At 40.1% G+C, this 27,944-nt stretch overlaps 2 protein-coding genes and 1 long non-coding RNA gene across 14 annotated transcripts in view; 1 reads left to right on the top strand and 2 right to left on the bottom strand.

The window, feature by feature from the left end:
- LOC122182718 overlaps positions 1-846 on the bottom strand; it is a 123,773-nt gene extending 122,927 nt beyond the window's left edge. For 5 of the 6 annotated variants that reach the window (XR_006179946.1, XR_006179947.1, XR_006179945.1 and 2 more), the window contains exon 1: positions 47-123. This is a non-coding gene — a long non-coding RNA (uncharacterized LOC122182718). Of the gene's footprint in view, positions 1-46; positions 124-519 lie in introns of those variants that run through there. The other variant, XR_006179950.1, reaches the window with a different exon arrangement.
- Positions 847-2,160: 1,314 nt separating this feature from the next.
- Positions 2,161-10,897, top strand: SLC24A5 (solute carrier family 24 member 5). Its single transcript, XM_042875759.1, has 9 exons — positions 2,161-2,278; positions 2,356-2,532; positions 3,508-3,591; positions 3,681-3,784; positions 4,107-4,207; positions 4,968-5,251; positions 5,941-6,147; positions 9,020-9,121; positions 9,670-10,897. The coding sequence occupies exons 1-9, from the start codon at positions 2,161-2,163 to the stop codon at positions 9,990-9,992; spliced, it is 1,500 nt and encodes a 499-aa protein (XP_042731693.1). The 3' UTR covers positions 9,993-10,897.
- Positions 3,865-27,854, bottom strand: MYEF2 (myelin expression factor 2). Of its 7 annotated transcripts, none has more exons than XM_042875757.1 (17): positions 27,595-27,854; positions 23,387-23,613; positions 22,141-22,193; positions 20,876-20,883; positions 20,671-20,764; positions 19,631-19,822; positions 18,795-18,948; positions 18,355-18,404; positions 18,205-18,268; positions 17,484-17,519; positions 17,205-17,255; positions 17,061-17,102; positions 16,701-16,799; positions 14,431-14,502; positions 13,326-13,528; positions 13,165-13,216; positions 3,865-10,870 (listed from the first exon to the last, which is right to left on the bottom strand). In XM_042875757.1, exons 1-17 carry the CDS (start codon positions 27,789-27,791, stop codon positions 10,707-10,709), a joined length of 1,758 nt encoding a protein of 585 aa, XP_042731691.1. In that variant the 5' UTR covers positions 27,792-27,854; the 3' UTR covers positions 3,865-10,706. The 7 variants fall into 7 exon arrangements, with proteins under 7 accessions (XP_042731691.1, XP_042731689.1, XP_042731687.1 ...); XM_042875755.1 differs by having other exon boundaries at positions 17,061-17,129; XM_042875753.1 differs by having other exon boundaries at positions 17,418-17,519.
- Between the last annotated feature and the right edge of the window lie 90 nt (positions 27,855-27,944).

A 27,944-nucleotide genomic window follows, 5' to 3' on the forward strand; every position in this document is an offset into this window, starting at 1 on the left:
CAGAAAAACTCCTCCTTAGCACCACACATAAGTACTAATGTCCTACCTCACTCTGAGCAAAATGAGCACCTGCTGCCTGGAGACAGAGCAGCTGCTCCCAACACAAGTTTCCTCCCACCTGCCCCATCAGCCTGTCCTTCAAACCCTGCACCCTAATTGCATACAGGTGGAGTCAGACCTCTAGGCAGCCCAGCCTCCTTTTGCTTAAAGTGGTAGTAAAGTAAAACAGTCTTGGGTTGAAAGGGGGCACTTGGACACATAATATTCGGTTACACCAAAATACAGATAATGGGAAAGAACTACAGCTGTTGTAGTCATCCTGTAAGAGGTCTGTTCTTGGGCAGCCCAAGGGTGGCAGGTTGTTAATGCTGGCAACCTGAAAACCTCTGCCCTTCTCTCCACTTTGGAAGCTCTGAAAAAATATATTTACATATTATTTTTACTACTAGGGGCTTTATCTTAACAGCAGCCAAAAATGCAGCAGCAGCATACATAAATCTGCACTACTAGTTGACTTACCTCTGCTTTGCAGAACACTCCTACAGAGTGAAAAAGCCCAGGCCAGGCAGCCGGCCATCTGAGGCCAAAGCATAGTCTGCCTGGCAGCACTTTTGTGCTAGGTCAAACACACAGATACGCAGCACATGGTTCCTCCTGCTGTGAGGCTCTGGGGCTTTTGCTCTTTCTAAGGGAACGCTTTGCAGAGAGAGCAAGAGCACAGCAACCCCCCACCCAACTTCATGGCAAAATAAGCAGGCTTCTGTCTCCTGAAATCAAAGGTTTGATTTGCTTCAGCTGTGCAGGAGAGGGGCTGCCTGTAGAAAGGAATTAGAGCTTGAACGCGTAGCAAAAATAGACCATGGTGAAACCTCCAAATCCTGGAAGCACATGACTGAGCTTTCCTAATTCCACAGCCAGCAGTGCGCGGTGCTGGAGAGCCTGCTCCCATCAGAACGGCACTCTCATGAGTAATTAAAGCCGTGAAAAAAAAGAGCACGCTCTCAAAGTGCCTAAATTGAAACAGCAGATATCAGAAAACTGTGCTGGGGTTCTAAGAGCAGGTAAATGATCAGCTCGAGGGAAGAGAGGCACGTAATGGCAAGGAAGGCGCTTACCTCCATAATGAAGCTCTTTCTGTTGACCCACGTAGGGAAACAGGCATCAGTAATTTAGACAGGAAAATTTGCACTGTTTCATTATGATGGAAAAGTGGGGTTTAGAAATAAATCCTATCCATAAATCTTTCAAAATCACCACGATTGATTTCCTGCTGCAAAGCAGGAGCAGCAGCTGCCACAGCTCTGCTTCCCTCTGCTTTTCAGACAGCCTGGGGAACGTGTCCTCCGAAAGGTACCCATCACCTCCACAGCTTTGGGCGATTGAAGTCATTTCCACTGAGGTAAAGGGCGTTCCAGGCCCCTTTTCACGGAGGGGTCAGAAAAAGGTAAAAGTAATTGCTGCAAAGTCTGTTGTTCCAGAACGTTCTCTCCGGGAACATGCATTCATATTGTAACGGTGGGTGGCTTTAGGATTTTTTTTGTTTGCTCCATTTTACCACGGAAGAAGAAGAGCCATCTTATCACCTCATCTCATCTCCTGCGTGCTACAGAGATGGGTCATGCACTGAGCAAGCAAAATGGGTGCAAGGAACGAGCGCTGGGAAGCACTGGGTGCAGCGGAGCACCACGCTGTTCTCCCATTTGCACGTTTCTCACCAGTGCAAGCATCAGCCCGACGCCTGATGAGCAATGAGCAGAATGTGGGCACCATCATGCCATCGTGCCTAATGGGATCAAAGGTGTTTGTGGAGATGTCTGAGAGGGGCTCGATGGAAAACAAACTCCTTCTATGGGAGTGGGGAACAGCCATGCAAAGCCATCCTGCAAAAAGACTGCATTTTACCATTTAATCCTCAATTATACACATGACTTCGCTGCAGAAAGGTCACCACACAAAGAACGTTAGTCAACCGGGCTGAAGGGAGGGGCTGCGCGGCCGCGCTCAGCCCAGCTCTCGCCGAACGGCTTTGCCTCAGGAGCACAAACGCCCGAGCGGAGGGCGAGCAGGGGGTCGTTCAGCCCGGGGTCACGTGGCCCTCCCGGCCCTAACCCCGGATGCCTCCTCCCATCGCGCCCTCAGAGCCGCTCCGGGGCCGCCGAGATGCGGGCGAGAGCGGGCGGGCTGTGGAGGCGGCGGGCGGCGCTGCTCCTGCTGCTGCTGGCGCTGTGGGGCTGGAAGCCGAGGGGAGCGCGAGCGCAGCGCCCGGCACAGGACACAGGTGGGGCGAGGGGCGCGAGCCGCGCACCTGCCGACCGCCCCCGGCCGCGCTGTAACGGCTCTGTCCTCGTCTTTCAGAGAACGGGACGGATTGCGTTCCCCCTTCGTCTGAGTTTCCTGAGGGATTTTTTACACCGCAGGAGAGAAAGGATGGCGGAATCGTTATTTATTTCCTAATTATACTTTACATGTTTTTGGCCGCGTCCATCGTGTGCGATGATTACTTCCTTCCATCTCTAGAGATCATCACGGAATGTAAGTGCGTTCATCTCTTTCCCTATAGCGCCGGGGGCTCGTAGCTGGGGCACTGCGGGCAGAGCTGCAGCCACCCCACGGATCCTCGCACACACAGACCTTAGCAGCATACGATGCTGTGCCGAAAAGCAAAGCCTGTAAGCACCGGCGTGAGCTGCCGCCATACAGTGGGTATGTCAGAGGAGGGGACAGTTAGAACAGCCCGTGAAATCTCATCACCCTGCAGTAAGTCCCCAGGCTTCAGCAGACCGCTGAATGTAAAAGTGGTCCTGGCTGAGTTCAGATCTTCATTGATAAAACAGGTTCTCCAGGGAAACTCATCCCTGAACACTGGAAAACGCTCTCCAGACCAGAACGCTTGCAGGAAATGTAAGTTTAAGCATTGCCATAGAGCCAATACTTCATTTAAATCGACATGTTAGACTGTTGTTCCATATCAAGCTATACTTTCCTATCTCAGCACAGACCTCAATCCAAAAGGTAATGTTTCATAAACAGTTTACAAGAACAAAAGTCGTATAGCGTTCATGGAGGAGGTTCATTCCAGCACTGGTTTAAATCTATTTTTGGTTTACTAAGACACAGGAGCATGGATTTCCCTCAAAACAGACTTGACTTGAATCATCATGAAGTGTTACCACACTAGTCCAAGGAACCTCCCCACCAGTTTTATCCTCATGAAGCAGCATTAAGGCCGACATAAACGTGCCTATTTTACCTTTTAAGATCATACTGCAATGCCTTTGTTACCAGTTTCTAGTATTTAAATGAGGTTGGGAACAAGTTAGCTCAATTAACGAGGCTACATTTTCAGTGTTTTAGGAATTTCAAATGATTGCATTAACTGTATGAAAGAGAGCAGAGTTCATCCCAGTACACTGTAGTAGCTTCTAATATTACATACTGATGTAAGACTGCTGAAGTATTTAGGTTTTAAAAAAAATTCTTAAAGCAATTCTTCCGCTCTGTCCTCAGGCCTTGGCCTCTCTCAGGATGTTGCTGGAGCAACTTTTATGGCTGCTGGAAGCTCTGCTCCAGAGCTTGTCACTGCTTTTCTAGGTAAGAGCCACACACTTTGACTCCTAGTAACCTAGAACTCTTTACCTTGCATGTCAGAGAGGAACGTACCAGAGTCATTTTCCCTGTAGGAGTCTTCGTGACAAAAGGAGACATCGGCGTCAGCACCATCCTTGGGTCGGCCATCTACAATCTTCTGGGGATCTGTGCAGCATGCGGGCTGCTCTCTAGCGTGGTAAGGATCAACTCGGACAGTCTGCACCTGAGAGCCAAGTGGTTATCCTTTCTGCTTCGCCAACAAAAGTCAAGAGAGACTTACTATGACAACCGTCAAGTTTATTATTTCGTAGCAAAACCAGCATGTAATCAGATTTCAGATAAGTTGCTATGAAAGTTTTTAAAAACACTAAGTTGTTAAATATCATACTTGAGTCATTCCTAAGAATCTTAAATTTGTACATAATATAGAAACAACATACCGATGCAGCATTTACAGCACTTAGTGAAAGTATTACAGACACATTTTTAAAAAATGAAAATGAATCTGTGATCTGCAGGTTTCCAGGCTGTCCTGTTGGCCGCTGTTTAGAGACTGCCTGGCATATACCATTAGTGCAGCGGCGGTCCTTGCGATGATATCTGACAGCAGAATTTACTGGTAAGAGCACAAGTAGTGTTTAATTACCGTTGACTGGAGATTAGTGAAACAGTGCTAAAAAACAAACAGACAAACTTCAGCTGCCATTCACTAACAGAAACATACATCCTGTTGGCTTTAAAAATGTAGAAAGTCACAACACTTGTAAAGATTATTACCCAACCATTCCAAACCCTGCGTATTTATAGTCTGGTCTGCATAGGCTTCTTTGTACAAACTTCACAACTTCTATCTGACCTGTTCTGGCATAGCAGTTGGTCTTCGTAGCTTACTTCTTTTAGAGACTTTCCTTAACAGCATTACCACTAAAACGTTTCTCTGTCAGAAGTAGATCATGACTTTCTGATGTCAAGTCTCTTCCATCACTACTGAAGCTCCTCTTGTCTCAAAACAGTCAGGCCCGGTGCCACCTCTCTGAAGTTTCTGACTCAAAATAACACACTCTGTCCGCCTCCTTAACCATCTCATAAGACTCAGTTTTGCAAACATCAGTTGTTCAGTAAGTTCCCCTGGAAAACATGCAGCTATACAATACACAGACAAGATTCTGCAGGGGAGGAGAATTAATTAAACTGCTGAAAGACATGAAGAAACTTACAAACTTCTATGACATTGCCCATACAAGTGCAAAAAGATGCTTTTGTTTTTTCCTTTCACTACTCATGCAATTTTTGTCTTCTCATGTCAGTCACTTTAGTTATTTATTATATATTAATCTATATTACACGTTATGTAATTTTTTTTTTATTTTTAATTCTAGGTATGAAAGTGCTTCCTTATTATTAATATATGGGTGTTATATTCTGGTACTATGTTTTGACATTAAAATCAACCGGTGCCTCATGAAAAAGCTCAGTCCCTGCTGCTCGTGTTTTACAAAAGCCACGGAACAGAGCGGTGAGCAGCAGCCATTAGCTGGATGGAGGGAAGAGAGAGGGCCTCTAATTCGTCCACAGTCAAGAACTGATAGTGGAATTTTTCAAGATGAGCTGGACTATTCTCAGCTTTCAACAAGCTTACATGGGCTCGATGAGATCTCTGAAGGTATAAGTATTCTCACAGTTGTCTCTAAGTTCTAACAAAGAGCGGGTTTTCAGATATTATTAAGATTTTGCTCAAAAAATATCATAGTATTTAAGTACATCGTTATTCCGTGCTGGAATATAACGTTTAGTAAAATTGTAGTTGTGATTTTTGTATGAAGCTAGTTGCTACAGGAATGCTAGGATAGTTGCTTATTTGTGCCATTAACAGAACTTCCATCAGTTACTGCTGTGCACGTTTGAAACTTCCCAGCAACTCTGTAAAATGCAGTATCAGCTGAAAGACACACTGCTACTGTACTAATACATCCTGTTTTGTCATGACAGTGGCCAGTTTGTAACCCAAAATATGCATTAAAGCAGAAGGAATATGGAGCCACGGACCACGCTTCCTCTTCACTTAGACAAATCATCAGTTGGTGCTAAATCTTGTAAACATTTTGCATAAACCTCATAGACAAGTTCATTTTTCATCCACCTTGGCTGTCTCCTAGTGACACAGTAATAAAGAACATCTGATTTCAGAGCTCAGTCCAGTGTGATGTAGGCACTAGTAAGACAACAGTTACAACGTCACAGTCATTTTCTTGTACCTTTTTCCAGTATTCTCACAAGTAGAAGCAAATCGTATGACTTAGTGCTAAGATTCAAACTTAATGCTACAGTTTAAAACAGTTCATTCATCAACAGATCATCCAAGTGTCTTCACCATGCCTGAAGAAGATATGAAGAGAATTCTGTGGGTGTTATCCCTTCCTATTATTACGCTGCTCTATTTGACTACACCAGATTGCAGAAGGCGGTTTTGGAGGAATTGGTTCATGGTAACATTTTTCATGTCAGCAGCATGGATTTCTGCAATCACTTACGTCCTTGTGTGGATGATAACAGTAGCAGGTAGGTACCTCAGGTGCTGCACCAAAGCAACCGATTAACCATGGCTGGAAAAGTTTTCTTTGTGTGAAGATTTTCCTTTTTCACATTTAGCAGTCAGTATAGCAACACGTATTTTGCTTAAAACAAATAATCCCTTGTGTGTGACTGCTTCGTTTGCCTCCTTCCATCTAAAGAAAACCTCTGTAGAATTTAGCTATTTTTGACTGCTTACCATTGTGTGAAAGAGAATTTGTTTACAAAGCTACAAAAACCAGCCTATATTTAAAAAGATAGTTTCATTAAATTGCTCGATGAAGTGAAACAATGAGGTATGCAGGAACAAACTCATCAGGCTGAAGTCTGGCAAACATGGAATCCACCAAGACTGAAATTAAAGATTCAGATTTTTGGAAGAGATCCATTATTTCTACACCTCAACTGCCAAAAATGGTGCCCAAACTTCCATATTATTTTATTCCCACTACAGTGTCATATGTTTATTAGTGTCATATATGTTTATTCCTTACATGTGTTTCTCTCTTAAAAATCTGCATCATAAAGTAAAGCTGAAAAAGCACTGAATTTGAGTGAGGTAAGATGTGAATGAATGTAAAATCAGTTCTAAAATATCCTAAAGTATTAAAAGGTTTCCCCATTTCACTGTTTCTCCAGTCAGCTCAAGAAAAAAAAAAAACAACCAGGTTTTAATTTTAAGAACGAGCAGAAAACAGATCTCTAAATGAGAAACAGCACAAACATTGCCATTTCTACATCATAGCTCACTAACCCTACTTGAGTATTCTGCTAGTTCAGCATCCTAAACTTGTTTTCAAACTAAAAATTCAGCGAATAACTTCTTGTTAAGTGCAGACACAGACCTACACAACAGTAGACATGTGAGAAGTTACTAACATTGCTGGATACAACACCCATCAGGTTCACTCCTTGGTCAAACAATTTTCTGTTTGTATCTAAAAATCAAAGATTTACCATCTGAATGCTAGAAGCCTCTGAGACAGGATCCAGATGAAAATTATTGCCCATCTACTAGACGAAACACTAATTCATATGAAAGTAGGTACAGTGGAGTTCCAAATAGCACATTAGTGTTAGTCCACTCTGAAGAGTCATTACAAGCAGCACTGGGGTCTTTGTCCCACTACTTCAAGGTCAAATATGTTCTATTTACACATTAAAACTCTAAAAATTACATGTATTTGTATATATATATTCAAGTCTAGGTTCTCTGATGAAAGTTGACCCAAAAATATTCTATTTTTGCATAAAAATGGCCTATCAAACGTGCCAAAAGTTTCATCGCAGGGGGCTACGTTTTGATGGTCAAGAGCAAACCTAATTTAGTACACTTTTATTTTTTTTACTAGCAAGGAAATTTTCATTACTATAGCAAGATATTGCTATCGATACACAAAATGAACTGAAGGCTAGAAAAATAAGACCATTCTCTCTTTATGGTCAATTGCCAGAAAAAAAACCCCTACAGTTCAACTAGAAGATGAATCTATCTACTAGTTAAAAAAAAAAAAAAATCAGCTTCACCTGAGTTTAGATTCTATCTTATAAACTTCAGAGGGCTAGAAACGACTACTGGGTGCATAACACTGGTTCATTCATATTTCAGCTTTGTTTGCTTAGCTTATAAAAGCTGATCCTATTGGTCCCTCCATCCTACCAATCTCTTACATTAGAAGCCATGGAAAAATAAATACCACTACATATTTTACAAGAGGATGATATTAGTCCCTTTGAACAGGAAAAATTTCAAACAAATTTATGGGGTTGATCTAGACTAAGCTGTTATGTAGTAGGCAATCATTGCTGAGCTACGTTACAGCACACTGCCTCTTATTTTAAGAAAACTGCTTAGAAGTGTCTGAATACTCTTCAGTCTGAATACTAAAACCAATACAGGTTTTAAAAACAATAATAAATTTCTGTGGTTCAGTAAAATGTAAGACAAGCTTTAATTACTTAACAGTCTGAACAGAAATATCAAGTACTTCAAGGTATTGATGCTTATGAATGGTACATAAAACTAAAGGCTGCTACAATTTTGAAGATCTGAATCCCTGTATTCTAAGAAACCTGTATTCTTTCAGCACACACAGGGCTAAAAATACAGGTAGGCAGGAAATTTCTGCTTTGATAAATATATATATTTTTATTTAAAATCAGTGTTGATCTAAAGAAACTACTACAGAAACTTCTACAGAACTACTTGTACTTAAAAGTCATTTTGCTTCTTCCCAAAGACTGAAAAACTTCTAATTCCTTCTAACTGGAATGAAGTGATAGAGCCACATAGATGAGACAATATTGTAACCATACCCTTAATGTCCTCATTTCCTAACAAAGTCATGCCTTGGTGTTTTTTCTCCTCTCCCCCCTTTGGAGAGTTTGTGTTTATAAGAATTACTGCTCCATAACACTTTGGAGTGCCAATGATGAAATGTCTCAAAACCAAAGAAAACTATTACATTTTCCAGGAATTGAGAAAAGGGAATAAATAGGAATTTAAATTTCAACTGCACCTCGAAGGACAATCCATAACTAATATTTTGAACACAGAAAACCTTCCATCCACTCAGGTCTTTGAAAAAGCTGTAAATAAGATATTTGCTATCCTATAGTTCCTTGATTGAGGAACAAGAGCAATATAACCTGTCATTGTTGTTACTGTTACTCTTTAACTACTTCATAGTTCAGTCACTGCATGTTTAGTCAAGTTAAATTGGTGAACGGTTTCCACAGATTTTAGAATTACTATTATTAATAATCCTTTTTCCAGCAAAGGACACCTGAATAAATTTCTTCAGATGAAACAACCTAAAAAATCTTGCTCATATTTTCTCCCATTGTCTCTGAACTACAGGTGAAACACTGGGAATTCCAGAGTCAGTAATGGGTCTCACATTACTGGCAGCAGGAACAAGTGTACCAGATACAGTTGCAAGTGTGCTGGTGGCTCGAAAAGGTAAAGATCTTGGTGGTCAGGCTCATTCCAATCGGTGCGTTTAAAAAGCACTTTGACAACAGAGTTCTAGTCAGCATCTCCAGAAATTCAAGGAGCAGCTTCAAAACTTTCTCCAGTTTCTAAGTTTACCATGAATAAATACGATAGCTTAGCTAAAAAAAGAAACATAAAAAGCTGCGGTTCAGACATCTAAAAACCTCCCAGTATCTCAGGTAAGTGTTCTGGACTGGTGTGATTTGTTGTTGATCACATCACAGCTTTACTGCAAAGCACAACCTGTCTTGGTATTTTAAACACAACTGGATTTTACACTATCCTGTTTAGCTTATCTTAAGAGCAGCTTCGCAGGCACTGGTGACTTAGGGAGACATTTTTTACGCTTGTGGTATCAAAACCACAGTCTGTGGAATCATATTTACCTTTGTGCAAAGAAGAAGATTGAAAAGGGCGCTTCACAAAAAGTCGAGGGCCAACAGCCTATTGCTCCAAAACAGTTTGCCAATTTTGTATAACACGAGTCAGGTTTATTTGTACTTCTTGTTTTACAGGAAACGGAGACATGGCTATGTCTAACATTGTGGGATCCAACGTATTTGATATGCTATGTCTGGGAATACCCTGGTTTATAAAAACTGCCTTCATAAATACATCCGAACCCATAGAAGTGAACAGCAGTGGTCTGACCTACACAGCCACTTCTCTCATCTGTTCAGTTGTTTTTATTTTTCTGGCAATTCACCTGAATGGCTGGAAAATAGATAAAAAATTGGGAGCAATTTGTCTTATACTCTACTTAGCATTTACTGTATTATCAATTTTATACGAACTTGGCATCATAGGGAACAATCCTACAAGGGTCTGTGGTAACTAGTTTTAATCAGTGATGTACTGATGAAAAATAAAAGCCAGAGAAAAAGATCAGTTTCTTCATTTAGTCAAATAAAAAAAAATCCAAGACTTCCATTGGACTCTAAATCTTATTTACAGAACTAAGTCATGGCATTAAAGTAATATTAAGTAGAACAAAAACATCACAGCCTAATTGGAGCCCTTTCCTTTAGAGTCAAGAATTACAGTATGACAACAAGCACATAAAACTAGAATTCTGGAAGGAAAAAAAACCACCTAGTTTTTACATTACAATGTTGATACAAGAGCTTGGGAAAAAAAAATAAAAATCACGAAACACTAAACAAATCCCACTATGCAATCTTAACAGAGAAAATGGCTTATTTTATTAAAAACAGTATAACCATTCATTTAAACTGAATGACTAGAGAGAGACACTTGGCCTAATTTTCCAAAGGCGCCAAGCATCCAAAGTTCCCATAGTCTAATGGAACCTACAGGTGCTCAGTGCCTCTTAAAAAAACAACAAAAAATCAGGCTAATTGTCTTTAAAAACCAAACATAGTAAGATTCAGTTAACAAGTATCACAGTATATTAAACACTATACTGTTAAAGGCTGGTGGGATTTAAAAGTTCCTTTTTACAGCTTTTGTAAGCATACAATGTTACTAAAAATGACTTACTAGGATAGAGAAGCTAAACAGACATAGGAATGTTCCTGAACACAGTTTCAAGTTATGCATTGCGATCCAAGCGAACGTCAATTTCTCTGCCACTGATTTTTATGCCGTTCATTATCCTACAGGCCTTTTCAGCAGATTCTGGCGAGTCAAATCTGACTGTTCCACAGCCTTTTGATTTTCCATTCTCCATTTTTATTTCTGCAAACATTACATGACCTGAATAAACAAGTTAAACAGCAGTTACTTTAAGCCTTCAGTGTACTATAAACTTAAAAGAACTAATTAGAAGTGATAAAAGATTAAATATTAAAGATTAAATATAATTTGGGGAACATACAATAATAGCATTTTTAGACTTACGGCATATTCACTGATTCAGGAATGAGACAAATCAGAACAGCAGTGAAGAATCCAAATTATGACCCACTCTTTCAACTTTGCTCTAAACTTAACTAAGATGAAGTATATCTTAATTTGACATCAAGTTGGAAACAAAGCACCCTAAAAATCTAAGGGAAATTTCCACACTTCATTCATGGAGTCATATTGCCAGAACAGTGATTAATGGACATATTTTGAATGAATGACAGCTCAATCCAGTCCACCATGTTCATTCTAGTATGACAATCACAGTAATATTATCAACCAACCACAACGATCTTATAATTTTGCAAAAAAGTTGCACAGCAAAAAAGCCAGCATGCACTTCCCAATTCTTTTAGTATTTGCTCAAATTTGGACACTCAACCCCAAGACAACGCATCTATGTAGATGCCAGAAATGCACTCCACTCTTGAGCCCTCATTTGCCAGTTGGAACAGTAAATTCTCCCCTAAAATACAGGGCTTTTTATATTTAAATGTCACAGAATAAAAGGCTGGCCTTTCACTGAAAGCAATCACTTTCATTCCAGCATCATAAGGAAATATGGAGACGTGGATTCATATGTTTGTTGTTTATATTTGTGTTTATCAGTCTTAAAAAACACTCAGCATAATCACTGCACCTGACAGTAGCCAGAAAGAAAAAAAATTCCAGAACTCTGACAGTTGCCTATGTAATTAAGACCAAAAAAACCTGTTTGCCTGTATCAATTTCTCAGAAAACAATCTAATTCCTTAGCATAACTGCAAATGTAGCACTAAGTTGATGATGGCAGAGTATAAATAATCGTACCAGAACACAGATATTCCTATCATAAGTCACTCGATGCTACAACTGTATCTGCAAAAGAAGTTGTACTTGAAGAATTCTTCTTAACTACCTGTATGCATTTTAGTAGAGAACAGTTACATCCATTTGCACAAGAACTTATTTCACATACATTCAAATCAAGGCAGGAGGTGGATGGCAAGAAAAAAGAGCACAAGATAATCCCTGAAAAATTTCTGAAGCAAAATCAGAAGTGAACAACACCTCGCTGGTTTCAGATTAACTTGCTAATCAAGTTCACGTAACTGCGTAAGTTTAATGCTGAACATGAATTAAACAGCTCTGCTGCATGTTCTGTTTTTAAAAGAGGCGAAGGTTTATGTGATCCTTTAGCAGAGTGCTGTCCCAGTACAATGCCAGGATAACGACTTCCAGCTCCCAGAATTTTAACAGCAGCACTCAGTCCTGATAATAGGGGAAAACAGGGAACTCCTCTCTAACGAGCTGGTGCACCAGCTCTGGCTATAATTGAAGAAGAACTTTCAGTCATGGAACACAAGGACACTGAGTTCCTGTAACTATTGAATACATTTGAACACTGAGTTTTTTCACAGTGCTACTGCAAGGTCTAAAATATTTCTGCTCTACGCATTGGTGCACGAAGACTCCCTTAGATATCACAGCAGAACATTTTAAATTCTTTCTTTCCTGCTTCCCAAAGTCAGTAAAGCCATCCACAATTCAGTTATTTAATTCTGAAGCGTTACATTCAATTACATCAAGTTACACCATTCTGAAAAGTGAGATTTCAAAAAAATTAAACTCACCCTCATATTCCAACATACAAGTTTGATTAGAGAAAGAATTACTGGATATTCACAGTACTCCTGTATCTTACAAAAAAGAAGGGCTTTTATTTCACAACAGAAGGCATGACACTACAGCCTGCAAATGTGCTTATCAGGATCACCTACTTGCACTAAAAAGATCTGCTGCTTTAGCAAAGTTATTAACACTGCTTTGATGCAGTACCATTACTGCAAATCATATATGGCCTGGACACACTGACACCCCTACAAGCATTTGTCTCAAAATAAACGTTTCATTACATACCAGAGGAGATCTTATTCCTATTAAAAAAAAAACCTCAAAGGGTAATTTTATTAATAGAATGGGTTAAAGTTTACAGCAGATTAGCACTCTCAGTCAGCATAGCCCATGCTGTACATGAGCCCATGTCTCACATGCTGTCAAACCAAAAAATTTAAAAATTATTTGTAAAACTGCCCTTATCTAAAGAACATCATACAGAATGTGAAGTCAGTGGAGCTGAGTAGATGTAAGAGTTGCATACATACCACACTGACTGAATTTCTCCTTCAGCTTCTGCCAGGTCAAGTCAAAAGGGAGCTAGAATTTAAAAATATTTATTACTAGCAAAAGATTACGACAGGAGAGAGCATGTAGCGAAACATGCACACAAAATAAGCTTAGAGTTTCCCCATTCTCAAACACTTACATTTCTCACAAATATCTGGTTGCCTTTAGAGCCCAATCTCTCTTTCATGGCACCTCCCATGGGGCCGGGCACAAATCCTCGGTCTATATCGATGTTCCTGTCCAGGCCTCCACCCATAGCTGGTCCCATTCGATCAAAGCCAGAACTCATCCGATCCATTCCCATTCCTCCAGGCATACTGTTCATACCACCCATCCCACCACCTACAGAAAGAGGATGATAATAATAATAGTGTATTTTATTAGTAAGAAATGCATAAGCATATTATAAACAAAAGTTATTTTTCTTCTGCCATAAAAGAATGTGTACATGCAGTCACTCATACACACTACTGTCAACTGAAGAGAACTAAACTCTCAGCTCTACTCAACGCAGCCCCAGCACGCTCAGTGACAGTCTTAGCGAAAAAGCACATAATGCAAAGAGCAGACATGATTGCAAGTCCTGTGAAGAGTATGGATTTTCCCATGATACATGCAATAGAATATATTGAAGTACATTACATAAAGAACCAAGATCAATGGCATTCAAATATCCTGTACACTGGTTTTTCTGGATTCATAATTAAAAATTAATGTAAAACAAGTTTATCAAGATCACGAGGGACCCTCTAACTCTTATGTCTCTTGAGATTGCCACTAGCAAGATTTTAGTTTCTCGTGTGCTCTAGCTTGAGGAACTGAGATATTTGCCTTAGTATAAACTTAGTATCCGAGCTTTGCACAAAGTTGAACTCTGTGATAATCTGCAACTCAAGAGATTACTGAAATAACTGAGCTCAGCTTCATCAAGTTCATACAATTCATTTTGCCCATTCATCTTTTTTCTAGAACACAAGTTTACTTCAATCACTTCTCCCTCCACTCCATAAGCTCAAACTATTTCAAACCTGTATGTTTAAGGAAAAGACTAGAGGAAAACCTGCTAAATGAATTTTCACCTTAACAGAACAGCTTTAACAACCATTAGACTTGCAGTCACATGCAACAGACTTCTGACACTGACCAAACACTGCAGTACAAATCTGCTGAAACAACTGCACGTACAACAGCCAGATCATTACATTGCCTGAGCATTTATGTTCCATGGAGACAAGTAAACCTACTCATTCCAGATCCTACTGGGCCCATTCTAGGTGCTCCCATTCCTCCGGCAAAAACACCAATCACTGCACCACCTAAACAGATAAAAAATAAAGTGACATACACTGAAACTGCCAGATAGTGACAACAGCAAGGCACACAATGATAAAGCACACTGATCTCAGTGCTTCCCAGCAATTCTTTTCCACAGAACACTTCAGCCTGTGCCTTTGTTACACGAGCTAAGTAGGAAATACCCAGCAAGTAACTTTACCTCTTCCTTCCCTATTACAGGATGTAAGCTACTCTGATTTTCTTTCTAGGCAGTTTTTCTCCACCCCGCTATCAGTGCAAACACCTTAAACTAAATAAGCCATTTCCCACACTGCGATTAACAGCCCCATTTTCAAGGCTGAAGGGTTCATTCTATTTGAACCTTACTATGTTTCTCCCACTCTGAAGAAACTCACGTAAAAGCTCAAATTGTCTCTCAAAGCCTGTCTTTATTGTCTATGAATGCAAAGTTCATAGAACTGGGTGGGAAAAAAAGAGAAAGAGAGCAATACTAGTTAGAAAGTGCCAGGTAAAACCATGAAACCTCCAGAACAGTGTGAGAAACTGATTCTAGAAAGTGGGGTTTAATGAAAAAAAAAAAAAAACAAAAAAACCCACACTCTGATTTTTATTGAAGTGCTATGATTCAGTAAAGTAATCCTGAGGGAGCTTCTAGAATTGTAAAAACTCAAAGAACTACATTCATGTCAATGCCAAGCAGAATAAGGGGCCACGCAGACTTCAGAGCAAACTCTCCCATTTGTTCTGCGGAACAAAACTGACAAAGTTAGTTCCAACAAACCTTGTTTCTACAAACAGCATTCTGGAACCACAGGTCTAACAGTGGTACCGACCTCATAGAAGAGCTTCCTATAAAAACAGGCAATGTTTCTGGATATAGGTAGCATAATCATTTCAGTTTTCTACCTATAAGTAAGGAAGCAGGAACTTGCAGATGACTCTGGAACTGGCAGTTACTACATTTTTCTTGCTTGATTTTCTCCCTACAAGAAACAGCTCTGTTTTTTACTTACGATAAAACTGATCAACTGCTGGCTAATTTGGGCTGGACACCACTGCCTCACTATCTACGAAACGTAACTGCTGATATTTTCCATTTTTCATCTTCCATCAGATTCATTTTCTGTAGACAGTTCAAAACAGCAGCAGTGGTTCCCTGTCAGTCTCTTGGGAGAAACAGTTTCCTCCTCACAGAAAACACACTGTCAGAGAGACTTCAAAGAAATATGGACCAAGCTGTTCAAGAGACTATGGTTGTTCAACACCAGCAGGATTACTCCCAATAGTTTGCATATGAGGAAGCCCTTAGTACTTATTCGTTAGGCCAAAGAGGGTGTATTACAAGTAACAGACTTTTGAGTCCGCTTGTACAAGCATTTCTAACTGAACTGGCTCTGGACTTTGATTGAAGAAACAGATGTTCATCCTATGTTGCAAGTACACGTAGTGAAAACATACACTCAATTTTTAAGGACCTTAATTCCAAGCCGCTATGACTAATTTAACTGATAGCCTTACTACATCCCTACTACTTGCTACACAATTACCAGTAGCTGTAGAGAAGCACAAAATAGTTCACTTTCACTGAAACTTGTCCAAATTAACAACCCTCTTTCTCCCACAAAAGACTATGAGTTGCATTTTTCCTAGAGTCCATGAATCTTAACGCACCAGCACTTTCACAGTAGTGAACTGAGGTGTGGAGCACAGTGAGGGGCTGGCAGGGGAAAAAAGAAAGGCTGGCTCCTATAATGCATTCACCCAGGTAAGAATGTAGTAACAAACTGAAGCGGTTAACACCGGAACCTTCTTCAGTTTGTTACTACATTCTTACCTGGGTGAACAATTTTCCAGCATGTCTTTGCAAAAGAAGGCTCCTGGAAGTTACAGAGGTAGTGAATGAACAGCTTGTTCAGGATTGCCAACGTGTTTTAGTATCTGAATGATATAATGTCTGGCACAGTTAACAGTCTGAAGTGCAATACTTTCCTCAAATCACTACTTCTATGTTACAGATTAAAAAAACATTTTAACTTCCATCTTCAGAGATAACCATAATAAACACAAATATCCTTAAATTAATAAACATCCTTATAATAACCACCAGTGAGACAGAGGAAGATGGCCAAATGAAACCACACCTCTTACTTCTTCCCCCCTATTAAAACTCTTCCAATACTACTGAAATTTGCCACAGGGACTTTAACAGTTACCATACCCATCCTTCCAAAAGAATCTCCAAAACCACGGTTCAATGCCATCTCACTACGAGCAAAATCTCTGTCCATGTTTCCTCCCATTCCACCACGGAACATTTCTGTAGAGAATAATGCACACAACAGAAAAACTCTGTCATATTCATCTAAGTAGATGGCAATACAACACTTGTTTCATAGCTGCTGTTTAGATGGAAGCAGGTTTAATCCACCAGTCAGAGGCACCTTTCATATCAGCTCCTATGCTCCCATCCATGCCACTGCCCACATTTCCTTTGAATTCATCTACATTACTCATCTCTATCTGAAGAAAGAGCTTTTAATAAAGCTCGCAGATTAGCAACCTAAGCGTGCTCACCCACCTCCCATTCGGCTGACTCCAAATCCTCCCATGTTAGGCATTCCTTCCATTCCACGAAATCCAGGAAGCCCTGTAAAATAAGGAAGAATGTTTCTCTATCCAATATTTAAAAGATACATAATACAAAGATATTCACTGCACGTACCGCCTCCCATTCTATTCATTCCGCCAAAACCAGGACCATCTATTCCCATACCTTTGAATCAAAGAAACAAATGCCATTTAGAACACAGGTAAGATCCTGATGTATTTCTAAAAGTGTCTCAAAAACACACTATGCAAGGATGGCCTTGACAAGAGCAATGACAATTATAAACTTAACAGCTCTGAAACTTAAAAATGAAGAACATGGCTTTACCTCCTGGACCCATGTTCCCCATTCCACCACCCATGCTCAATTGTGTTGCACTAATGGGCTGCCCACCTGGTCCAAGTCCCATACCAATGCCACCAAGACCACCTTCAAAAAAAAAAAGAAAAAGAAAAGCTATCAACATAAGAAAGATTTTCAGCATAAGGAGATCACTGTAAGCAAAACTACTACTAAACGGTTCCAAGACCACATCAACATATATTATGGGAGCTGCTCTGAAAGTAATGCCTTCTATTTTATTACACTGGGCCACGACATCAAAAGCAGATGTCGGTGGTCTGGCAGTAAAGGTTGAACCTTCCCACCAATATTCCCTTACATTTTGTTGCCATGCAACAGGTGGCAGCAGAGGGGTAGTCTGACAAAATGGTGTCTGACATGGAAGTGCACATGAAGGAAAGGTGTGTCACTGAATTCCCCCAGGCAGAAAAAATAGCAGCCACTGACATTCACTGATACTAGCCGAATGTCTACAGAGAGCAAACAGCAGATGTCAGCATAGCGAGGTGGTGGTGGTGGGGTTCAGCAGTGGCGACAGCAATATGAAAGATAAGCCACATTCTAGGTGGCCACAGACATTTTTACAGGCACAAAATTCATAACTAATGGTGGCAACTGTGTCAAAAAATAGTGCTTCGTCATTGAGAATTTGCTCTATCAAACAGCACTGTCGTGCCTTTGTATCTTTTGTGGTTTCCGTGGAAATAAATAGTAGGCAGTACCCTCAGAGAAACATTCACAAATGCAAAGAGTGAAAAAACAGCGTACTCACGAGGTAACTGAGGAGCTTTGCTGTCCACAACGCGGAAATCTTCATGAGGGACTGATTTGTCATCCTGATAAAAAAGAAGGATGCTATGCTATGATTCCTTCAACACTGTGGCATAGAGAAGTAAGGTAAAAAGAAATGAGAGCAACTTACCATTTTTACATGCATAGGTCTGTCAAACAGGAATTGTCCATTGAACATAGCTTAAGAAACACAAGTCAAGGAATCTAACTACACAAGTCAATTTAACTTTTTCAAAAGAACCACTATAAAAATTATGTCTGTATCACTTTCAGTTTTCTCCTCTTCCTCATCTGATCTTCAGAATGCCAATTCAAAGGCTGTTAGGACTACAAAGCCGAATTCACATGTCCACGTATTTTAAGTTTGTTCAACATCATCACAGACATCTTTTTACAATCTAGAAGCAAATTTAGTCACTATTACAAAAATTGAGCTGCACAGTATAAGATCTAGCCTATAAGTAGCTAGAAAGCAAGTAAGCACAATTTGCAAAACTGTGCTAATAAGGAACCTTAAACAAAGGCTAATCCATATTTGGTCCTTTTTCATTCCCCCAAAACCAAGGATACATATTGCTTGAACAGCTTCAATTGCTTGTTCAAATGTAACTGTTCCCATTCCTCGACTCTTGCCATCTTTATCTTCTTTGATGTCTGCACGCTTTACAGTTCCAGCAATGCTGAATACCTCTTTTAGTTTCTTCCAACCAACTTTAAAGTCAAGCTTACAGACAGAAATACATAAGTATACATCCCCGTTCTATGATTAAATTTGGAATATTTCCTACACTGCAGGAAATCTTCAGATTCTCAAAATGCTTGATGTAAACAGCAAGGATTTTTTTTTTAAATGTACACACGCTACAACAAAGTCTAACAAAAATGATAACTGAAAACATCAAGTTATGCTATGTCTATCTATTTCACTGTTCTGATTATTGTACCAGCACTGGAAATGGATGGGTTGCTGCACAGAGCAGATATACACCCAAATGGCCCCCTGCAGACACAGCACAGCCTCTCTCTGACATTTGTGCAAGTAAAGAGCTGATGATCCCCAACGGTTTGTCTAAAGTAACCAGCAAGAAATAACAATAAACAAGTTGTATATTGAGTTTAAAAAAATAATGAAGAAATGCATTTGTAGATATTGAAAATATGTATTAAGCATATTTTTAAATTGATGTATGTGACTGTGCAATAAGTAAAAATCCATGCCAATTTTAAGATTGGAATGCATCTTTCATGCCCAAAATTTGGGTAATATTTTTCATTTTTAGTTGAATATACTGACTGTGAACTAAGATTTCTCATTTCCTCTCCCATTAAAACTGGATTACACATGAATAAAAGATATTTTTACTAAGATCAGGCACTACAGTTTTAAAATACATTTTTAAACTTACATTTGCAACAAAAATAGTGGACCCAAGCCTGCCTGCCTGCAAGTTACTGATAACCTCAGGAGGAATGTTTGGATTATTGACAATAGAAGGTGGTAAATTCATCAATCCAGGTGCAATATCAGGTCCGTGTCCTCCTGCAAATTGTCCTCCTCCACGCTGCAATGCCCTGCGAGCATGTTCACCTTCAGGATCCTGCAACAAGCGCAAAAATTAAGCCCAACTTAGTGATCAATAACAAGACTGGTAACAAACAAAAACTTTCTATTTGAAATTCTACATAAACCCATCAAAATTATCAACTAACATCCTTGTCCATACCAGAGGGATCAAGAACTGAATTAGCACGGAGACCTAATGCCCTCACCTCTAGAGGTGGGTCCTTTCAGAGGGTTGAGGGTTGAGTCATATTGGCAAAGCACTTGTTGAGGAAGCGTGCACTGCCACTTCACATGCTGTACCTAGCCTATGGACAAGTAGAAAAGATTTCAATCTAAAGGACTGTCAGCCTAGCACCTTTTTCCAAGAACTGAATAAATTTAAATAGCTTTTTTGATTTGTTGATACCATTATTAAAGCTGCAACAGGACAAAGAACTGTGCCAGACACTGTCATGTGCTACAACACTACAATAAAAATGCTGTCGTTAATTTCACTTTCCAAATCAGCATCAATTCTCTACTTTCCATCCCATCTGTACATGTACATAGTAGTCTCACAACCAGCTCATTCTTCTCCAACTCCTGTTTGAAGCAGGTAAGGAATATGAACATAGCAGCAGAAGACAACACAGGTAAGAACATGAAGTTAACGACCAGGTTGTTTAAAATGAGAATAGCATTAGATAGTTTGAGCTTTGAAACACACTTTTTGTCAGATCACTCGGCATCGTATCAAGACTTTCCGCAAGCCAGCAGGCACTTCAGTCCATTCAGAAAGTATCATAAAAAACGAAATTGAAAGTTACACAGCTGAGACTCACGTCACTAAAAGAGAAGACTATCTTTAGAATTTTGTATTAAAAGCAACAGCAATAATCATACCTCTTTAATATTCAGTGGTCTTCCACTAAGATCATATTTGTTCATAGTTTCTAACGCTTTCTTAACAAATTCTTCATCTTTGAATTCAACCACACTTAGAGGGAACAAAAACATTTAGAGTATTAAAATAAAGTTTAGAAATACTAAGATTGACAGAATGCTTGGTTAATAGTGCATGTATATGCACATAGAAAGAGAAACTTACCCACAACCCTATAGCCACGATGATTTGTAATTACATATAAAGAGGAAAAAAAAAGAAAGAAGTCAGTCAGCACAAATGTTAGTATATTACAGATTAAAGATCCTGTTAAATAACTATTTATCAAGTTATTTTCAGCTTCAAAATTTATAATAAACTTTCTTTACTGGTAGCCAAGCTGAATTTTTTCTCCTTTCTCAACATACATATCATTCAAATGCATTATACTATATTGGGTTCTCTTTGAGCCAAACCAGAATTGGACTATAGAAAAATGCCACACAGATCTGCGTAAGGAAAACTGGGGGAGGGAGGGAAGGGGTGGAAGGAAAAAACTCCCAGAACGTAACCAAAAACCAGTCAAGACACTCATTGTGCCATTAAACACTGCCCACAGACTGCAAAATTCAACTCCACATACATCATATGCATAAGAACAATGAACAAGGTGTCTGCATACCTCTTCAGTATTGCTAACATACTTGCGAGATTACTTTGTAAGAAAGTAACATTTTTGGCTGCACCAGAATCCTTCTAATAAGCCACAGAGTTTAGGATTGCTTTAAGTGAAGCGAGGCTGAAAGCATGATTTCGTTTTAGCAAGCATGGAAGAAAGTCATTTACAACTACTGTTACAACTTCAGTTAAGACTCAAACCTGCATTTCTCATGTTCTTGCTGCAGGTTTGGATCTACTGTTGGCCAAACTTTAGACAGAGGAGCTTTAACAATCTTCACTCTTAGCACCTCATTGCTGCTGGTACTCTGTTGGCCACCAACCATCGCCACCCATTTAGTTTTTAAAAAAGCAAATGCATTAATCCAGTGTTTAGAGTACCAACCATACAAAGCTGTCAAATCAGGCACTTCAAACAGTATATTCTTAGCTAATATTTTATACTTCTTGTCCCCAGGAAGAGAATACTACACTAGTAACATTAAAAAAAAAAAAAAAAAAAAAATCAGCAATTTACTGAGCATCCCTTAATAAAAGGGATTTGTACCAAAACAAAGATGTTGGCTAAAAAGAAGAGTTAAGAGTAAATGCCATTTGTTAACATTTACAGAAGTATTTTGTCCTTCACAGCCAGCTAGTTTGAGTTGTGTGAATGCGTCAGACTATTTCTAATACAGAAACCTCAAAGCTATCTTAATGAAATCAGTGTGAAAATGAAACTTACTTTCCAATAACTGGTACAGGTATTATACAAAAATAAAACTGCTGAGGAACTTTTAAACCTCTAGCAGATTGTTGCCCACGGCACTTACCCTTGATTTTCCTTCAGCATCCTTAAACAGCTCCACGTATGTAACCTCACCAACTACATAAGACATACAAAGGGAAAATACCAAGAGACAATGCATTTAAACACCAGTATCTTTCTTTTCTGTGCCCCTGTGCACAACTCTACAGAGAAACACCTATTATTCACCAACAATCAAAACCAGACCAACGTACCTCCTGTCAAAGGCTATGTAATTTAGCTAATTTTCAGAAATATGCAGCAGCCACATTCTCAAAATCTAAAAACAAACAACTATATTTAACCTAATTCATACTACAGATCATATTTTGGCCAGTATGATATCGTTGGTGAACAAATTCAGATATACACAGTCCCTTAACCTAACAAATGAAACGTCAACGTTCACTGAAAAGTGTAACATTTGTCATCCTACTCACAACACCTGTTTTAAGGTGACTTTCTACCTGAATATCTTCAATCATAAGTTTGCCTTCAATAATAACCAAATTTACACATCAAATATTTCACAGCAAGCCACTCACTTTCTAAAGTAGGAAGTTTCAGTAAGTAAACCAATCAAATAGTCACGTCACCTTACAACAGATACACCAGCAGTTACAAAGGGGTTTTTTGGCATTTTTCACAGCCTAAAAGCCAGGTGTGCTTTGCATTACGTTTGAAGAATCTATTTTTTCAAGACAGAACACAGAACTAGCTTTTTACAGAAGTCAAATGTTAGCATTAGATTCCCCAAAAACTTGCAATAAGAAGTTTGGGGTATTAAGATTACTCTATCAGAACTGCAACAATAATAACAAGCTTTTAATATAAATCTCCAGACAAACAGTCGTGGCAGTAGTGACAATGCAGACAAAGTTAATGCCACAGCCAGATTCCACCAATACAAAACAACTTTTGAAAGACATCCTTTATTATATGTTAACACACTAAATGTGTTGCTTAGATGCAATAGCCCTTTAAAGAAAATCTACGAGACTACAACTAAATGAAACAATCTCTTTAAGAAGACATGAGGTCATGCATATACTCTCTACTGTCACACTAGAATGGCAGAAGATTGTGAATACCTTGTTTACCAGTCCTACTCTGCAATGCAATTGTCTCGGATGAAAGAGGGGGAAGGAAGATAGATGTACCAAGTAGAGGCCAAAAAAAAAAAAAGTCAAATCAAATCTGTGTGGCTCAAAGGACATATACATTGTAGTTCCTCCCTTTCTACATGGAGTGCATTATAAGGAATAAGTTACCTTTCTCTCTCATAAGATCTTTAATAGCTTGCCATTTCATGTCATATGGGATGTTGCTAATGAAAACTCTATTACGATTAATAGCCTTCTTCTCTGCACTGCCTGCGTTCTTCTCCTTTGAATAGGGGTGGAATCTATTCTTGTTTCCAAGAGAAGGGATTGCCTTCGGTTTTGCATGCTTCTCTTTCACTGGTGCCTTCTCTTCTTTTGCCGTCTCATCATTATCCCTACATTCCAAATAAATACATAAATGAACGTTAGTCTCACCTTGAATTACAAAACTATATAGCACCAACACATCCAGCTCTATAACTCTATGCTATCAGAACTCCCCGGAAGCTGCCCTCCTTTTAAGTAACAATACATCAATCCTATCAGCGTAGTTTCAAAATAGGTTGCTTTACCTAGAACAAAAATCAATGTTACAAGAGATCTAGGCACTATTATAAGTTCAGAAATCATATATTGCTACTTCAGTTACATCCCTTTTCCATTAAGTCTGTCAATACTGAGGAACAAGGTGCTATAAAACTACTACAAAGATCAAAATTCAAGAAATCAGATGAAAAATAGCCTACAGCATCCACACTTTGGTACTTCAAAGAACTTCAACTCATACTTGGCAAAGTTGCACCATATTTGCCACACAAGAGTTGAAAAGATCCAATTTATGGAACAGCTTGGTATACTTCAGTCAGTGTATTAATAAATGCATACAATCGACCCCAGCAGGCAAATTACCTTTTATTTTGTACACAGATACTTTTTATCCACAGATTTTGTCTGACTGCTTTTAGAGAAAATAGAATTTAATTTAGAACAAATGCTCTTTTTATTTCCACTGCTTAACACTACTATAACTTGAAAACATTCTAAACGCATAGGAAATAGGCTTATTAAGACATGCTTTGCCTCTAAGACTAATTAAGTCACCAGGAATCATCCATTAAAAACAACAAAGCTTCCTTTCTTGCCCTCTGCCTTTCAAAAATGGAGCAACAACAGCTGCCTGCTTTTTAAAAACATTTCATATTCTTAGGACAGCATGCTTCCTCTCCTCTCATGTAGCACATTTCACAACCTCGGTACAATTATATACTATGTACAGAATTAGATAAAACACCCAAACCAAAAGCCAAACCTCTTCAGCACTTGAGAAAGTGTCACTATGGTGAGGTGTTCAGCACGCTAACAGAGGATCAAGGCGCCCAAACCACCGCACTGAAAGCCTCCAGTAACGAAGCCAAACAAACACGACCCACTAAGCAGATGCTGTGACTCGTTCAAATCTCACTGCAGTTAACAATAAACTTGAAAGCATGTGCAAGAGGACTTTTTATATTAAAGAGCTGTCACCAGCCACTCAAATTAGAACAAGAACATGGCAGTGTCTCACAGAAGACTGTTAAAGAGATGGACGGTGAACCCTCTTTCTTAATTAACAGCGCTATCTCTACAATTCCTCCTGCTTTTCAGAAGGCTTTGCTTTGATTTCACTTTGACTACAGGTGGTTCCTAGTGTAAAATGAGCCAAACAAAACAAGCATTTTAGTTTTACAACCATAGCACATGGCAAGACTGCCAACCTTTATGCACTGAAATTATTATTTTCAGCTCTTTTTGCATAATTATTAACAGTGACAGTTTTGCACTCAGAACATACGTAAATGGCCCTTCATTAAGTTAAATGTATTATCTACTCAAAGTTGGACACCTTTCAGAGAGGAATAACTTCAAACATGCACATTCTTCTCTCGCAACTTTTTCTCAAATTTGAAGTACTCATATGATATTAACCTCACAGTCCTTGTGTTTACAAGCGGATTAAAAGAGGATTAGCAACTGAGAAATGCAAGGACACCACTTGGGTTAAGAATTTGTAAAATTTAAAACATTCAAGTCAACAATACACTATCTAGCTCAAGCATTCTCCAGCTCCCACTGCACCACCACTCCTCCACACCACCCTGTCTGCTATGGCACTATATCTCCTGGGTGGATGTGTAATGAAGTGAAATGGGTGGGACAACGCAGGGAACAGGTAGGAGCAAGGGGGGTCCAAGAGGGAAAGAGTCGAGTTTCAGCTTTCCAGTCAGTCCCATTCATTCCAAGGCAGTTCCACTCGTGAAGACAAAACTGATATACTGTGATACCCTCAGTAAAACCAGAGCTCCTCCTTGGTTTTCAGGATTAGACCAACAGATTCTCTTTAGCCTTTTAAGCTCTTTCCTGCTTAAAGGATTATGAAACAGCCGGGGCATGTTCAATGCGGTACACAGGAAGTGCCAGGTCTCCAAAGAGAGAATCCCCTGGCTCTGACAACTGACTGTATGAACCGGTAGGAGAGCAGAGAGGATGCAATAAACTCTTAAATCTGGGAAACTGAAAACACTTCATTTAGTCTAGAAATCACAACTAGTCTCCTGAAAATACAGATTAAAAAAAAAAAGAATCAATCCTTACAAAATTCATCTGCCAAAATCAATGGGCGAGTGAACAATCTGGAGGTAGAGTCCGTTTTGTGGTTGCAGCTCTCACATGAAAAGTACTTTCAATAAAAGAAGACATTCAAAACAATGTCCCCCTCATTACCTACAGGCCACAGAACAGACAGGCTAGGAAACTATGAGCTGCCATTTTCCCCAAGAAAAAAAAAACAATAGTAATTTTTACTCTTCACGTTTTGTGAAGTTAATTAATTAAACATTTTATGTTTGCTTCATTCCTCTGCACATAAGCATCTGTATAGCCAAACAGATAACAAGCTCAGCAGAGATGGAAATGCAGACTCTACAACTGAACACGTGATTCTATTACGAATACATCAGTTCAAGTTTACTGAGTTCAACAGATCCGCTGCTCAATACAATAAATTTAGGGAGGTGGGCAAGCTGAAAGCATGATTCCTCTTCAACTCAATCTGAGCACTAAACAAACCTGGCACTGAAATAGGCAGCACAGTTCAACTCCATGATGATGGCTTCATCCTTTGTATACCTGTTTCAAGAAAGACTGGAAACTGTACACAAAACACTAAGATTTGAAACTCTGTTACCAAGAACGTCCTGTTATTTTCAGACTAGACCCTATTGATTCCTATCTTGCAGACTGATGGAATTTTTTATTTGCATGCAATTAATTTTGAAGGGAAAATAATTAAACTGCTGAATGGAGAAGGGACACGTAAAAATAATTTTAACAATAGCAATGCCAACAGGCAATAAAATACTTCATGCCTTAAAGAATGCAAAAAGGTCACAATCTTCTGGTCAAGGTAGAATAATTAAGATACTCTGAATGCTGAGGGTCAGATTCAGAAGAAGAAAAAAAAAAAAACAAAAGAAATGTTGTTTTACTGAAATGCAGAGCTCTGAATTTCCCTGAAAGTCAAGTAAAGGCATGGAGCACATCTGGGCTGCACAGAGCACATTAAAAGATCCCAGATTCCAACAGCCTTGATGTATTCTAACACAAGGCCTCCTAAAACATATATTTTGCCCGTAAGATGCAAACAAAGTTGTGAGAGGAGCTGAAACTTCAACAATAAGAGGCCAAAATCTACTTCATCTAAAGACTTACAACCCTTGAAGCCTGACATCAAAAGCAAGCAAACCCATACAAGGCCATTCACTGCATTTTTCTGGAGACCTGGCATTTCTGGCTCTCCTGCACTACGTTCCTTCTGGACTTACAATAAAAGAGACAGCTTACATACTCTGTATATGCTTGTTTTGTCTTTTACAGGAAAACTTTGTGGGTTTTTTTTTTGCATGTTGTGTAAAATAAGTCACCATAGGGCTTTCTTAGCATTCCCACAAAGATAAACAACAAAAAAGGAGAAGCCCAAAGGCTTTACAAAGCGCAGCACGTCTGGAAAAGCAAACACAAACATAGACGTCCCAGCACACTTCTGCACACGGCTCCCGCCACACCGTGCCGGGCCAGAGCCCATCACAGCACCCCGGAGGCCAGGCCCACCGCTCGGCCTCCGGCCCCGCACCGCAGCTCCCAGGGCAGACACCCGAGATCGCCGAGGCCCGGGCCGCCTCACACGGATGGCGGCTCTCCAGCCTCGGAGCGGCCCGAGGCGGGGAGGAGCCCGGCGGTTTGCGGGGAAGAGAGGCCCAGCCGCCTGCCGGCCCCGTTCCCGCCGCCGCGGCCCAGGCGGCCCGCCGCACCCCGCACCCCCCGCCCGGCCCGGCACACACATTTTGACGCCATTTGCGCTGCCCCCGCCGCTCTCGGTCGCCGCCGCGGCCTCCTCACGTTGCGGCGGCTGTTGTTGCGGCTGCTGTTGCGGTGGCGGTTGCTGCTGTTGCGGTGGCTGCTGGCCGGCAACGGCGGCCTCCTCCGCTCCCCGCTGCAGCACGGCAGCCGCAGCCTCCGGCTTGTCGTTTTCCGCCATTTCGTGGCCGGGCCGCGGCCCCGCTACCGTCGGTTTGAAAACCGCCCGGAACGCCTCGGCCTCGCCGCGCCGGGCCGCCCAAGTCTCGCGAGAACGAGGTTTGGGGCGGAGGCGGGGACGCGGCGGCTTACGACGTTGCCGTGGCGACAGCGG

This window comes from Lagopus leucura, unplaced genomic scaffold (assembly GCF_019238085.1).
Source record: "Lagopus leucura isolate 7727_CA_CO unplaced genomic scaffold, USGS_WTPT01 Super-Scaffold_100015, whole genome shotgun sequence".
Lineage (NCBI taxonomy): Eukaryota > Metazoa > Chordata > Aves > Galliformes > Phasianidae > Lagopus > Lagopus leucura.

Excerpts from the sequence above, each read along its gene's own strand:
- SLC24A5 (XM_042875759.1), top strand. The coding sequence starts at position 2,161 with ATGCGGGCGAGAGCGGGCGGGCTGTGGAGGCGGCGGGCGGCGCTGCTC. Across the intron at positions 3,785-4,106 it reads GCGGGCTGCTCTCTAGCGTG|GTTTCCAGGCTGTCCTGTTG; the intron begins GTAAGGATCAAC and ends TGTGATCTGCAG. Across the intron at positions 5,252-5,940 it reads GCTCGATGAGATCTCTGAAG|ATCATCCAAGTGTCTTCACC; the intron begins GTATAAGTATTC and ends ATTCATCAACAG.
- MYEF2 (XM_042875752.1), bottom strand. The coding sequence starts at position 27,791 with ATGGCGGAAAACGACAAGCCGGAGGCTGCGGCTGCCGTGCTGCAGCGG. Across the intron at positions 17,520-18,204 it reads CAAAGCTCCTCAGTTACCTC|GTGGTCTTGGTGGCATTGGT; the intron begins GTGAGTACGCTG and ends TTTTTTTTGAAG. Across the intron at positions 14,503-16,700 it reads AGATTCTTTTGGAAGGATGG|GTGGTGCAGTGATTGGTGTT; the intron begins GTATGGTAACTG and ends TTATCTGTTTAG.